Here is a 12,352-nt window from a genome sequence, read left to right as displayed (position 1 = left end):
TGGGGAGAAATTTTTATTCCTCATCCTGAGAAAGTTACTAGAGGGGCTAATGAAGGGCTGCAGAGGACCGTGCTAGTGTTTTTCTTTTCAGGCAGAAAGGCTTCAAGAAACGCACCCTTTTCTAAATGTCATAAAGGTCTGCGAATAGATCCTGTGACAGAGAGCGATCCAACAATTCCTCAGAACGAAAGGTCAATCAAAGGAAAATGGCATTTAGGAGGACCAAGCTTACCACTGACCCAAACATGTGACAGATCCAGAGGCAACTCTGGTGCCATCAGGAGAGCCGCTTGTGCAGCCTGCCCCAACGAGGCACATGACGTGAGTGGGAAACTATCTGATTCCTCCAGGTCTCAAAATTCATCAGGAGTCAACCTGAATGTCGGAAGGAAAGGGATTTTGAAGGAGCTACAGCAGGTTTCCAAGTTGGGAGGAGGGTGCTCTCTCTGCACTGTCCCTGCTTGCCCTGCACCAAACATTTTTCCCCAGCACTAATTATAGATCTGTTTTTGCCATTTGAATATGCATGGCATAGTATTCTGACTCACAAGTAGATTGCAATGAAGCTACTCTTAAAGTTTGACTTGGTTTGGGAGGGCTCTAGGTCAGAAAGGACCTCTCCAAGGGCCAACCCAGAATTTCAACAAGGCTGTGGACTTGTCTGAACATTTCTGCTCCTTTACGCTGAGTGAGATGCTGCACCATGTAAGGAAATGTAGCAGAATTTGGGGCTGGATCCTCACCTGGTGTTGGTGAATTCTACTTTATCAAAGCCAACAGACACAACCTCTTTAAAAGATTCAGCAAGGCAACTTGTGTCAGATCAGCGTTCAAAGGATCTTGGGATTATCTCTCCATCCACAGAGCTGGTTGGAGATCTCCCAAGGTGAAGAACATTAACAGTGTGGTTTGCAGTGCTTAGAAAGACCTGGACAGGGAGGATTTCTCATGGTGTTTTGCCAGTTCCCTTGGAATCTGGGAGGGCACCATCACCTCCGAGACACTGTCCCAAGGTGTCTGCAGAAGCTGTGCAGGGATGGGTGTTATCTTTGCCAGGGACTGACTTTTTCAGAATAAGTGCTCTCAAGATCCCCACTTTGGGTCTTCAGCAGTTCATCAGAATCTGAGTGTGTCTAAGACCCATTGGTTTAACCAGGCTCTTAGTTAAACTAATTAATGAGTTTCAAGCTAGTTATGACTCTTTTCTCAGCTTGAGCAGCACTTCTATTCACCAGCTGTAAAGGTGCAAAATTAACGGGTGCGATTCAACGTGAGTAACTGCGACAGCAGCTCTGTAGTCATTCATGAGCTGGACTATATGTACTGCCTTAGTCATGCTGGGGAAAATTCAGGCAGACATTGGAATAATAGGAATTAGTCATGAGGAAGTGCAAATATGAGCTCTGTAGCTTATCCCATGTGGGTGCAATCCTGCAAAACACTAGGAACAGGAATAAAATATGAGGGAACAGTTCCAAATCCCACAAAAATCTTGTGGGTTTTGGGTGCAACTCAGCATCAGCAATCCTTAGCAAAACATTTTGACCTTATGCAAGAGCAGGGCACTTATTATCACGCCCATTAATAGACTATTCTGGGAAGAGCATTGGTATTGCAGTTTGTGTGGGGAACTTGTGCAATTAATGAAAAGGCCGAAAAGGCAGATGCAGGAAAAAGACTCTCTGCTTCAACTTTTCAGAGCCTTGGGAAGAAATTCCGGTTTGAATTCAGCTACGGGACCATTCCCGCTGTTGGAGTCTTTATCGCTTCTTTTTTCTGAGTGTTGGCCTGTCCAAATGCATCCTGTTATCATGTGGCAAACAGTGTGTTCACTCTGTGGCATTCCAGGGACGCTCTTTTTGCATGAAATTATCACCTTTTACAAAGAACAAATATTTGTCGGTCGGGTCAGACCAGAAGGGTTGCCAAGGCAATTTATAAAAATATCTTCTTTTGGACTATAGGCAATGTTAACATGTCAAGCTATGCTGTATCTCTCGGTGAAGCACTACCCAATGAATGCTTTATGTCCGACAACTGCAGGCTTATGTGTCTCAGATAAAGCCCATCTGGTGACTATTAAAGGGAATTACTGTACATACAACATGAAAGGATTATAACATTTGCAGGGGGGGGTGGGGTGGGGGGGAGCAGTGTTTTCTTTTAAGTACCAGTGCTGTTACTAATTTTGCCTTCAGGATAGGTGTTGAGTTTAAAACAACTACAGTTGCTTTACCAAATACAGCTGAATAGTTTGTTTATTGGACTCCTCCTTGATACAGGAAAATGAGGGTGCTTTGGAAAAGCGAAAGAGACTCAGAACCAGGCTTCCCTGGTGGGTTAGCATGAGCTGCTGATAATGGCAAGGCTACAGCTTCAGGTCTTGCAGAAAACCAGTATTCTGTTGTTGTATCCCTCTGTATTTGCCAGCATTTTTAGCCTTGGTTGTAAGTGATTTTTGGTAAGCACTTTTCACTATATCTCTGAATAGCAGTCAATGCAATGCCCTGATTGATGACTGGTCTTTAAATCGGTGCTATATCATTGGCAAAAGCAATAACAGATCTTCCTCTCTCTGTTCTTTCTTAGGCCCCCCAAGGATTGCCGATAAAGTGATTCACCGTCAGTCCGTGAGGCTAGGGAGGACCATCAAGCTCCTGTGCCCAGTGGAGGGCGACCCCCCTCCTCTCACCATGTGGATGAAGGATGGACGCACTATCCACAGCGGCTGGACAAGGTTCCGAATCCTTCAGCAAGGGCTGAAAATCAAGGAGGTGGAAAGCGAAGACGCGGGAACCTACATTTGCAAAGCCACCAATGGCTTTGGCAGCACCAATGTGAACTACACCCTCATCGTCATTGGTGAGTAGAGCTGGAGAAAAGCCAGGGCTCACCTGCTCGGCGGGGAGAGAGCGAGCTGATTTCTGTGTAGCTGTCAGTGATTGCAGATTTGCTTTGCTAATCATTTACTGACCTCCACTCTTAACTGGCCCTTTCCAGTGTTTGAGGATTGCCAGAGCTGGCTATGTTGCTGCACATCTTCTGCTGCAGCCGGCTGCAGGCAGATAAGATTACACAGTGCCAAAGGTTACAAATAAACAGAAATGATGCAATAGTCACTAGGGTCCAGATCACAATGAATTCCACACAGGAAAGGCTGTGCGATAAGGAGAGGTCACACTGATCTTTATGTTTGCTGTTGGAACAGGATAGTTCTCAAAACAAATGTTAAGGCACCCATATAAAACCGCACAGCTGGAAGATGCATGTACTGAGCTTCTGCAAAGCATGGTGTCTTCAGGAATAATAATATTTAGGTTGAAACAAAGCTCAGAGCTGGCATATGACCCAGGGATGCTCAGTTCCTGAGAAATCCCCTTGGCGGAGGCAAGATTAAAAAAAGCTTCAGGTGCCGTCTTGGTGACCATGAGTTCACTGGCTGTGCTTTTGACCAGCTTCAAAGGGCTTGCTTGGCCTGGCGATGGGATTTTGGGGTCGCCTGCTGGGCTGAGCATTCCTGAAGGCCCCCAAAGACACTTCTCTGGGTAATCAGAGATTCCTCTGCTGTGGCTGCCACAAAAATATGCTCATTGGTCCTTGCCTGGGAGGAGGGGAAGAGCTGGGTGAAATTTGGCATGCTGGAGGATGCTGAGGGAGCAAAGGGGAGAGTTACAAAGCAGGGGGTGAGATCAGGTACCTTGCTTACCCTATTGCCTGATCAGCACCCCCAGTATCTGGTCTACAAAGTTCTGTTTCTCTCAGACAGTGGAAGTGAAGACAGAGTTTAGGGCAGTTTCCAGCTGCCTACTGGTTGGCACTTGGCCTGGTTTTGTTCTATTTCTTCTTCCTCTTCGCAGTAGGAGGGCTGCTGTGGACTCAGAGCATGTAGCAAACACTTGGTGCTGCTTGATGGAGGATTATCACCCGATAACAGGGTGATTCTTGGAGAATGTACTTCGCTGCAGAACCAGTATGGGAGAGAGACCAGAACAGAAAGGTCTTATCAGGAAAGAGATGCTTAAGTGAGGGAAACTCTCTTGCTGTATGACTCCTGTAGCATCAGTAGGATAAAGCTGCAAAAGCCATCTTATAGTTTACAGATTCGATTTTCCTCGTTCATCTCTTTCCTATCCACATTCATCCACCTTTCTTTGTTACCCTGAGCAAAAAGGGTGAAGTGGAAATAGTCTATAAAGAGTCCTGTCTATACAAACTCCTTTTGGACATGCTTTCCAGACTGTTTGGTGTGGAGAAAGGAATGCTATAGGATTCTGCTTCAGTCCTGCTTGTGCTTTTGCAGTATGTGGAGGCTGCCAAAGTCTTTGATCTTCTGTCTCATCCAGTATCTTCTACAAAGCTCAGGGCCCAAGCCAGCTCCCATTACTCCAAGGCGAAGAGGCATCGAGGCATCTGTGAGTCAAAGAAGGCTCTGACTATTCTTGGTAGCACAACAGAAACAAATGAAGGGAAAAGCCAGGAGGCACAGGGTAAAAGTTGGACGAGAATTCAGGAAAGATTGAGGCAAAAACTCCAATTCAGTTGCTCAGGGAAATTGGATTATCAAATTTAATTGTGTTAAGAACAATAGTGTTCATTATATTTGGCACTGAAAAGCCCTGGGCACAAACACTAGTTATCTGGAGCCTCATCGGGCAGCTATGGAAGGAAATGGCAAGCTCCCACTGGCCTCTGTGGGTGTGAGATTGAGCCCTGTGCAAACAAATATTGATCACCAAGTGCCAAGAAAAGGGTAACTTCAAACTAAATGTGTGGCAGAGACATGGGCTGAGTTATTTGTTCATCTCCATGCATCCTTGTTCTAATGCTGGCTAGACCCAGTATTTCTTAGACTCTTTGCACCTTCCTTCCTTGTCTCACAGTGTACCCTTGTGCATTGCTGTTGCTCAGACCATTTTTGACGGGTTACTTATGTCCCTCGTCTCCAGTGGTACAGATGTGTTCACGTAATGTTTCAAACCAATTGCTTTTCACTAGAACATTTTCCCCTGAAAACAAATGTTCCCCTAGTGTCTTTCTTGCCAAGGTCTGCAAGTAAACACAAGGTATCACTGACTTATTCTTTCAAAGGATCCAGACATTTAATGCATTGGCCAGATGCTCATGTTCGCCTTGGTGAAAATGCTTTTGGTTGAGAGCAAATCAATCCTTTGTTGATTTTTGAGAAGGAGGCAGTGTTTTAAGACCAACTGCATGTCGGTTTTGAGGATGAAGATCAAATTGATGGAGCTGTTTTGTTTGTGCTCCGGAAAGCACAAACTTCATTAGGCAGAGTGGCCTTTTGAACCATATGGCCTCTCTATCCTCCCACTCCTTCAAAGGAGAAAAAGCCCTCTTATTCTAGCTTTACTGCTGACACCAGACATGTAAAACCATGCAGGTGTCAGACATGGGCAAGGTGGTTAAGGTATTAAATCTAGAATAGCATCAAATGATTCATTAAATGTTGGGACTTGAAAAAATAAAATCCATTTTGACATGAAAACATTCTGGGAATTTAAGCAGTAATATCTGGAATCTATACAGTAGCATATTGAAAGATTTTGGAGTTATGCTATGTGCTTTTAACTGAGCTTTGCCACACCACTGGCAAGCGAGGAGCTGTCACACCTGTGTTATATACGTGTACACTGCAGCAGGATAAGGTGATGGTTTATGCAAGCTCCTACAGAGAGCTGAGACTAAAATTCAGCTGTCTTGAACCTCTCTGCCTGCACTCAGTACTATATAGCTCTTATTAATCTTAACTCTTACTAGTCTTTATATTCCATTAGAGTATAGAGAACCAACAAAAATCTATGACATTGTACAAAGAAATAAAAAAGGGCGGTGGATCCGCCAACACCAGTGGGTGCCAGCAGACATGGCAGAGGTGAGCTCCCTTGTCTACGTTGCAGGTTGGTCTCTGTGAGGTGCAATAATTTTGGTATAAGCCTGTTCAAATGTCGCTTTGCGACTTTCATGACAGATCTTGCTTGCAGCCAGCCAGCTCAGTGCACGAGCAGAGCAAACGTAGGTCTGCCTTTACATGTCTGGTAGACAGACCTACACGCTGCCAGGCCGGAGGACTTCTCAGTCTGTAAGTGCGGATGAGATGGATTTCTGTGATTTTACAGATGGTAACTAAGGCAAAGAGAAACCAGGTGATTAGTCCAAGACCACATAAAATATGAGCTGTGGCTCAGAGTTGAGTCTAAACCTCTTAAGTCTCACCCTAAAAGACTATTCCTCCTTCATAACACTTGATAAAGTCTTGTCTTCCTAATTTAGCATCTTCTTGCTGCTGTGTTGGAAGGGAGTCTTCTCTTGTTCTAGGTTTTTGATCTTGCTTCTCAGACAAAGGTTTTGCCAACCCAGATGGTAGCAATTGGTTTCTGCCCTGCTTATTTCCCATCTTCTCAGACTGCAGGGCCCAGCTCCCAAAGATCCAAGGAATCCTGCTTTAATACACTCCTGCGTGAAATGTAAGCCAGTAAAAGCAGATAACCAATATAAGTCAAAACTACAATTTCCTTTCCTAGCCAGCCTTAATAGTTTTTGTGGCTTACCACAAGATTTGGGATGCCAATTATACTGCAGACAGATTTACAAATGCTGGAAGAGGAACTTCTCTTTAATCAGTATTAAACCAGCATTGCAGTTATTAAGTACAATGGTTCCTTATTGTGGAAAATTATCTGTAGCTCATCAAAACAAATGTGCTGTACCTTCCCAAAAAGTTATTTGTACAATGATGCCCGTGAAAATCTTATCTTTAAGGTTTTTTTCTGAGCTGAATCAATTCAGAAGAGCTGACTTATAACCTACAGGTGTGAAAAGTAACTTTATTTTGGTTTTAGATGCTTGGTTGAAACCTGCGGTTTCTTTACTGCAGAATAAAACTTCCTTGCTAGTATGCTCTAAAGGGAAGCCTAAGGCCAAAGAGGAAGAAACAAAATGTTGAATAGCTTCTCATTATTTGAAAACTCTCCACCTTGTGTGCTGAATGGAGGTATGTTCTGCAGAAAAAAATAGCATGTGATGGTGTAACTGAAGCCTGTATCAAGCTGGGGACAGCCTGGAGAAACTATGAGGTTGCACATATGGAGCCATCGCACCCTCCAGCCGTCAGACCCTCCCTGGGAAATCTTAGCCCAAATGGGTGAGACTTAGCCCAAATGGGCCTGACTTATAAATAACTGAAAACAAAGTTTTCTAACAAGGAGGTGCTAGACAACCTCCATTACCATCTCTTTCTGCAATAATAAACAGTATCACTTGTTCCAGAAGTCTGGTCGTTCTCTCAAGGGAAAATTGTTGGTGACCAGCTGTAGGAAGGAATATTAGTAAATATTTATGCCGTAGCATAATGACCTCTTTCACTAGTGCATAACACAGAAGACTTTTCACTTGTGGAAGTGTGATGGGCCAAATCCTGCAAGGTGTGCCAGCATTGCAGCATGCGGGGCTATTGCTACAGGTGCTGCCAGTAAATACTTCATCTTGCATCAGTTGCTCAACCAAGTGATGAAAGATAAAACTGTCTCTATTTTTGCATCTGGATGCATGTTTCTTATTACCTTCTGTAGCAAAGAAAAAGGAAGCAGCAACAAGAGTAGAGTTTGGGATTGTCTCTGCGCTGTAGGCTTCTTGCTTCATTTGGAGTTTGTAAACTGCCAAAGACACATCTTGCTTGGGTGCATCTCAGCAAAAAAAGATCAACATATAAGTCCAAGGAGCAGCTGCTCCAGTGTTTCTCTTTCTTGCCCTGTATCTCTGACTGCTGCAATTGTTTTTTCTCTTCTTTGGGTTTATTTGGAGGAAGATTTTGGTGAAGGATCCATCATCCATCCAGTTCATACCCCCCACTGGTGCCTGGCCCTCTGAGTGACCGAGCCACTTGGCCCCACTCAGGCTGTGGAGTAGTAAAAACTTGATGCAGAGAGTAGGAGGAAGAGTGCAGCGTGTTGTCCTAAACCTCTGATGGGCTGTTCAGAAATTGAGCTACATCTAGTTTTCAAACAAATCAAATTTACTATTAAACGTCTGCTGTCTGTCTGCTGCAATTGATTGCTTTGAGAATCTTCCCTGACATCAGATGATTTATCTTTAAAGTAGTCTGAGCCAGCTGCTATTTTATGCTTTTTTAGAGCTTGTCCAAAGACAGCTCTCTTTGATAACAGGCATGTGTGAAAAATTTGCATTAAAATAACCCTTTTTTAAAAACAGTCAGCATAAGTATCCAGAAAAAAAACCCATGGCAATGTCTGAATGGATATTTATTCTAATGTGCTTTTTTCTGCTCGTAGTAGTAGAAAATACTGTGTGAAAAAAAGTCAAGTACAGTAAAATATGGTTTGCATTACAGTTCTCCAATGAAGTCATCAATCCGTGTCTCAGAACTCATTTATAGTGCAAAAGCTGTGAAAACATTTGTAGCACAGAGTCAGGTGCCACCAGCCATCTTGGAAAAGCATGACAAATTCATTTATGTTCAGGTTTTGGCCTCTTAATAAACTCTGGGGACCAGAGAGAGATGTGCTCAGCAAGAAGATGTGAATCAACATTGAGTCAGCAATGTGCGCACCAAGGGACTGCTAGTGCTAAGCAAAAACTGAAATGAGTCAACACTTAAAAAAAGAAAAAAAAGGTGCAGTATTTGCATTTGAGAACAAGGTGGTGTGGCTTGTGCTGGTCATGGTAGGAGTTAGCAATCTGTCTTCAGCGCATTTACTTCAACACAAAGTGTGAAAGGCAGCCCATCCAGCGTGGGACCGTTAACACAATCACAGGGCATATAATCATGACTGATGAAGATTAGTCAGTTGTTATATGGAAATGAAGAATTCCTTGTGACAATAAACAGTAACAAAGTTCTCATGTTTAATTTGTTAAGGCCCCAATCCAGCAGCTGGATCTACGTTGGTGGCCTCCTGTGCATACGCAGTGTGATTAACACCAGATGAGGATCTGGCCATAGTCACTGATGCTTAGTAATGGTTATGTTGCTAATTAAAGCTCAGATTGTTTTTGGCCTTTGGGAGCTGAGCAGAAAAGGGGAGCCTTAGTTTACTCCTCAAGGCCTAGCAATTGCAATCATTGCACAAGGACTTGTGGTGTGGTGTCACTGGGTCACAGCAACCCCTCTGTGGAGATGCAGGTAGGGCTTTGGTTCATTTGGTTCATTTTGGTTCCTGAAAGGAGGTTGTAGCGAGGTGGGGGTCGGTCTCTTCTCCCAAGTAACAAGTGATAGGACGAGAGGAAATGGCCTCAAGTTGCGCCAGGGGAGGTTTAGACTGGACGTTAGGAAAAACTTCTTTACTGAAAGAGTGGTCAGGCCTTGGAAGAGGCTGCCCAGGGAAGTGGTGGAGTCACCATCCCTGGAAGTATTTAAAAGACATGTAGATGAGGCGCTTAGGGACAAGGTTTAGTGGGCATGGTGGTGTTGGGTTGCTGGTTGGACTCGATGATCTTAGAGGTCTTTTCCAACCTTAATAATTCTATGATTCTATGATTCTATAACAAGACCTGTCTAAGCAATGTTGCCAAGTGAGGGGATCCTGTGTGTCAGCCTGTGGTAAGAGACTGTCAATCTGCATGAACTGATCCCATTGACTAGAGGAGTCAATGAAATGCTCGGTACATAAAATGTGAGTATTTTCATGTTTTGGTGCAAACTCATAGCTAAAAACTGTTCACTTGGAAATGAAGCTCCTTTTCCACTGGAGGTGACTCATCATTGACTAATGATGCCCTCACCCAAGTGAGGGCTCTTCCTTCTGAGTGTTTATTAGTGTAGGCATGAAGACACACACCCTAACCAAACTTGGTATTGCCCAGGGACAGCAGAAGCATACATGTTAAAAGGAATCTAAAAGCAATGAGTTATTCCTATCCCCTGAATTTCAGTGGTGCTTCATTTCCTCCTCATTTGGAGACTCCTGCGCAGAGTCCAACAAACTCCCTGTCCACATATGCGGCATGTTTAGTCCTGGAAAATGTCCACTGTCCTGGGAGAGGAAAGAAGGAGAGAGAAATACGCCAAAATGAAAAGGTGACTATTCTTGGATTGCTGCGGGAAAACGATTTCACTAGTTTTAGTCATTTTGATGAGTGCTACACTAGATTCATGTCACAACAGCCCATAATAATTTGTTCTTGAAAAGCTCTTTCTCCATAAAGAGGTGATGATGTGAGTGCCAGTATTAGCTGTAACTATCCTAAAAATGACTGATCAAAAATGTAGCACCAAGTGATTTGACTGACGGCTCTCGGTGAACGGGTGTAAAAGGCTGAAAAACATCACAACCGGGCAGCAGTCTTCTTTCTTCCAAGTCCAGATCTATAACATAACTCAGTGCTAATGCTGTATAATGTCCACAGTTTTTACAAGATCTTTGTTAGGTTTTATTAGTTTCATTTGATTTTATAACAAACTTTACAGTATGCTTATCAATACATCATGTTCTGGCTAACAAAAGCCTCACTGTTTCGGGTAGATTTCTTTTTTCCCTTCGTGAAGCTGTAACATAGAAGCCAAGTTAAGAAGGTGACAACACCTGTTCACAATTTAAAGGAAATGAAAAGATTTTTTTCCATGGATGTAAGCATGAAATTCATACATATATGTATGGATATATAATTTCCCCCCCCTACTCCATCCTGTGGTAGACTGCGGCAAACCAGAGCTGCAGCCAGTGTAAATTCGAGGCATGCAGGACATATGGATGCATTTAGCCCACAATCCTTTGCAGATGCTTTGGATTGCGTAGCTGCTGCTACACCCATGCAAATAGCGAACTGCAGCTCTGTTTGCTGCATGAATATTGTTTGGGAATGAAAACAATACAGAATGCCAGGCAGCCTGACGTTAAAAGTGTGTTTGATCTGAGCAATTTATGGCTTCCTTCTGTTAAATGATATTAATAGAATTAGCCTCTGATCCCAATGAGTTTGCGGCGTATGTTGGGTTTTTCTCGTCAATATGTCTGAGGCTAAAAACATCTTTTGCCTCTGACTTTATTAATCATTGTCTTTGTTACTAATGGGCAGAATTTCAGCCCGTGTTGACAGAGCAATGCTGATGTGCACAGCCGCTGATTTGTCCACCTCTATGGATCTATAATGCTTAGAAATGGCTGCATTTGTGAGTAAAGCCAAGGCAGTCCCTGGTCCAAGCAGGTGATATGTATGTGTGTGGAAAGCAGGCATGCAGAAGGTGGTCTAGGTTCCCAGTCAAGGTCTGCTGTGACTGCAGAATAGTGGTTAAGAGTCTTCTAATTAATAGGGCCCTAAGTAATGAGAAGCCATCATGCTAATTGCAGAGACCTGGTCATCAACAGTTTTGAGGTATCTACCTATGTGTGTGGAAAGCAGGCATGCAGAAGGTGGTCTAGGTTCCCAGTCAAGGTCTGCTGTGACTGCAGAATAGTGGTTAAGAGTCTTCTAATTAATAGGGCCCTAAGTAATGAGAAGCCATCATGCTAATTGCAGACCTGGTCATCAACAGTTTTGAAGTATCTACCATCTTGCCAACCATCCAAGATGACCATCTTCCCCAGGTAGCAGGATCTTTCTGTTAACTTTCCTACAACTACTACTGTCCTTTCCTTTTCCTGACAGTGTTTCCTTGGCACCTGTGCTCCATCCCTCCTCTTCTTGCCAAAGGCTGGGAGTGGAGGACTTAGCATGGCCTCGTTGGACTCAGAGGACCACTGAAGCTGGGTTGAGTTTCATGGGCACAGTGTCTCCAGGAGATCTCTGCCAGAGAGCACTGTGCCCCATTTACTAGTGCCATCATACAGCACTGCTGTCCTCAGTTTGCCCAGAAAATACCACTGATACTGGTTTTTAGCCGAATTTTAGTTCCTTTGATATCAGTTAACTCTGAAATGCACAAAAGGCACGCTTGTAAATTAAGGCACAGTGTATAATATTTATTATAGAAAGAACAGTACCAAGTTGGGCTGGTTTATAAGGTGTAGCTTGAATGTTGATTTTGGAGACTCTTTCTTTAAATGCACATACACACCACTGATCGCTCACGTACTGCTTCTTTATCCATACATGTAGATATGTTGCCTGTTAAAATGTATGGTTGTTGAGGAGGTGTATTTTTACATTCCTGTAGGGTCCGGTTCTCTACCTTTCCTGTGCTGTCTTTGGCATCCACATTAAGAAAAAGATGAAGAAAAGAAAAAAAAAACCCACCAACAAATTAGCTGGCAATTAGTGTATAAACCTATTTTTAAATCCAATTTATTTTTGTTTGATGAGAGAAAGAAAATATTCTGTGTTGTGCTTGATGAATAATATCATTGTGCTAGAACGCTTTGATTCTTCTTACTTTATAATA

General features: G+C 43.4%; 1 protein-coding gene across 1 annotated transcript in view; it reads left to right on the top strand.

Moving 5' to 3' along the window:
* The window catches only part of FGFRL1 (fibroblast growth factor receptor-like 1), a 93,061-nt gene that overhangs the window by 1,605 nt on the left and 79,104 nt on the right, over positions 1-12,352 (top strand). The window contains exon 2 of the mRNA XM_009580479.1: positions 2,590-2,862. Within this exon, the coding sequence (XP_009578774.1) occupies positions 2,590-2,862 (273 nt within the window). The remainder of the gene's footprint in view (positions 1-2,589; positions 2,863-12,352) is intronic.

This window comes from Fulmarus glacialis, unplaced genomic scaffold (genome assembly GCF_000690835.1).
Source record: "Fulmarus glacialis isolate BGI_N327 unplaced genomic scaffold, ASM69083v1 scaffold176, whole genome shotgun sequence".
Lineage (NCBI taxonomy): Eukaryota > Metazoa > Chordata > Aves > Procellariiformes > Procellariidae > Fulmarus > Fulmarus glacialis.
This window is presented reverse-complemented; position numbering and strand designations above follow the sequence as displayed.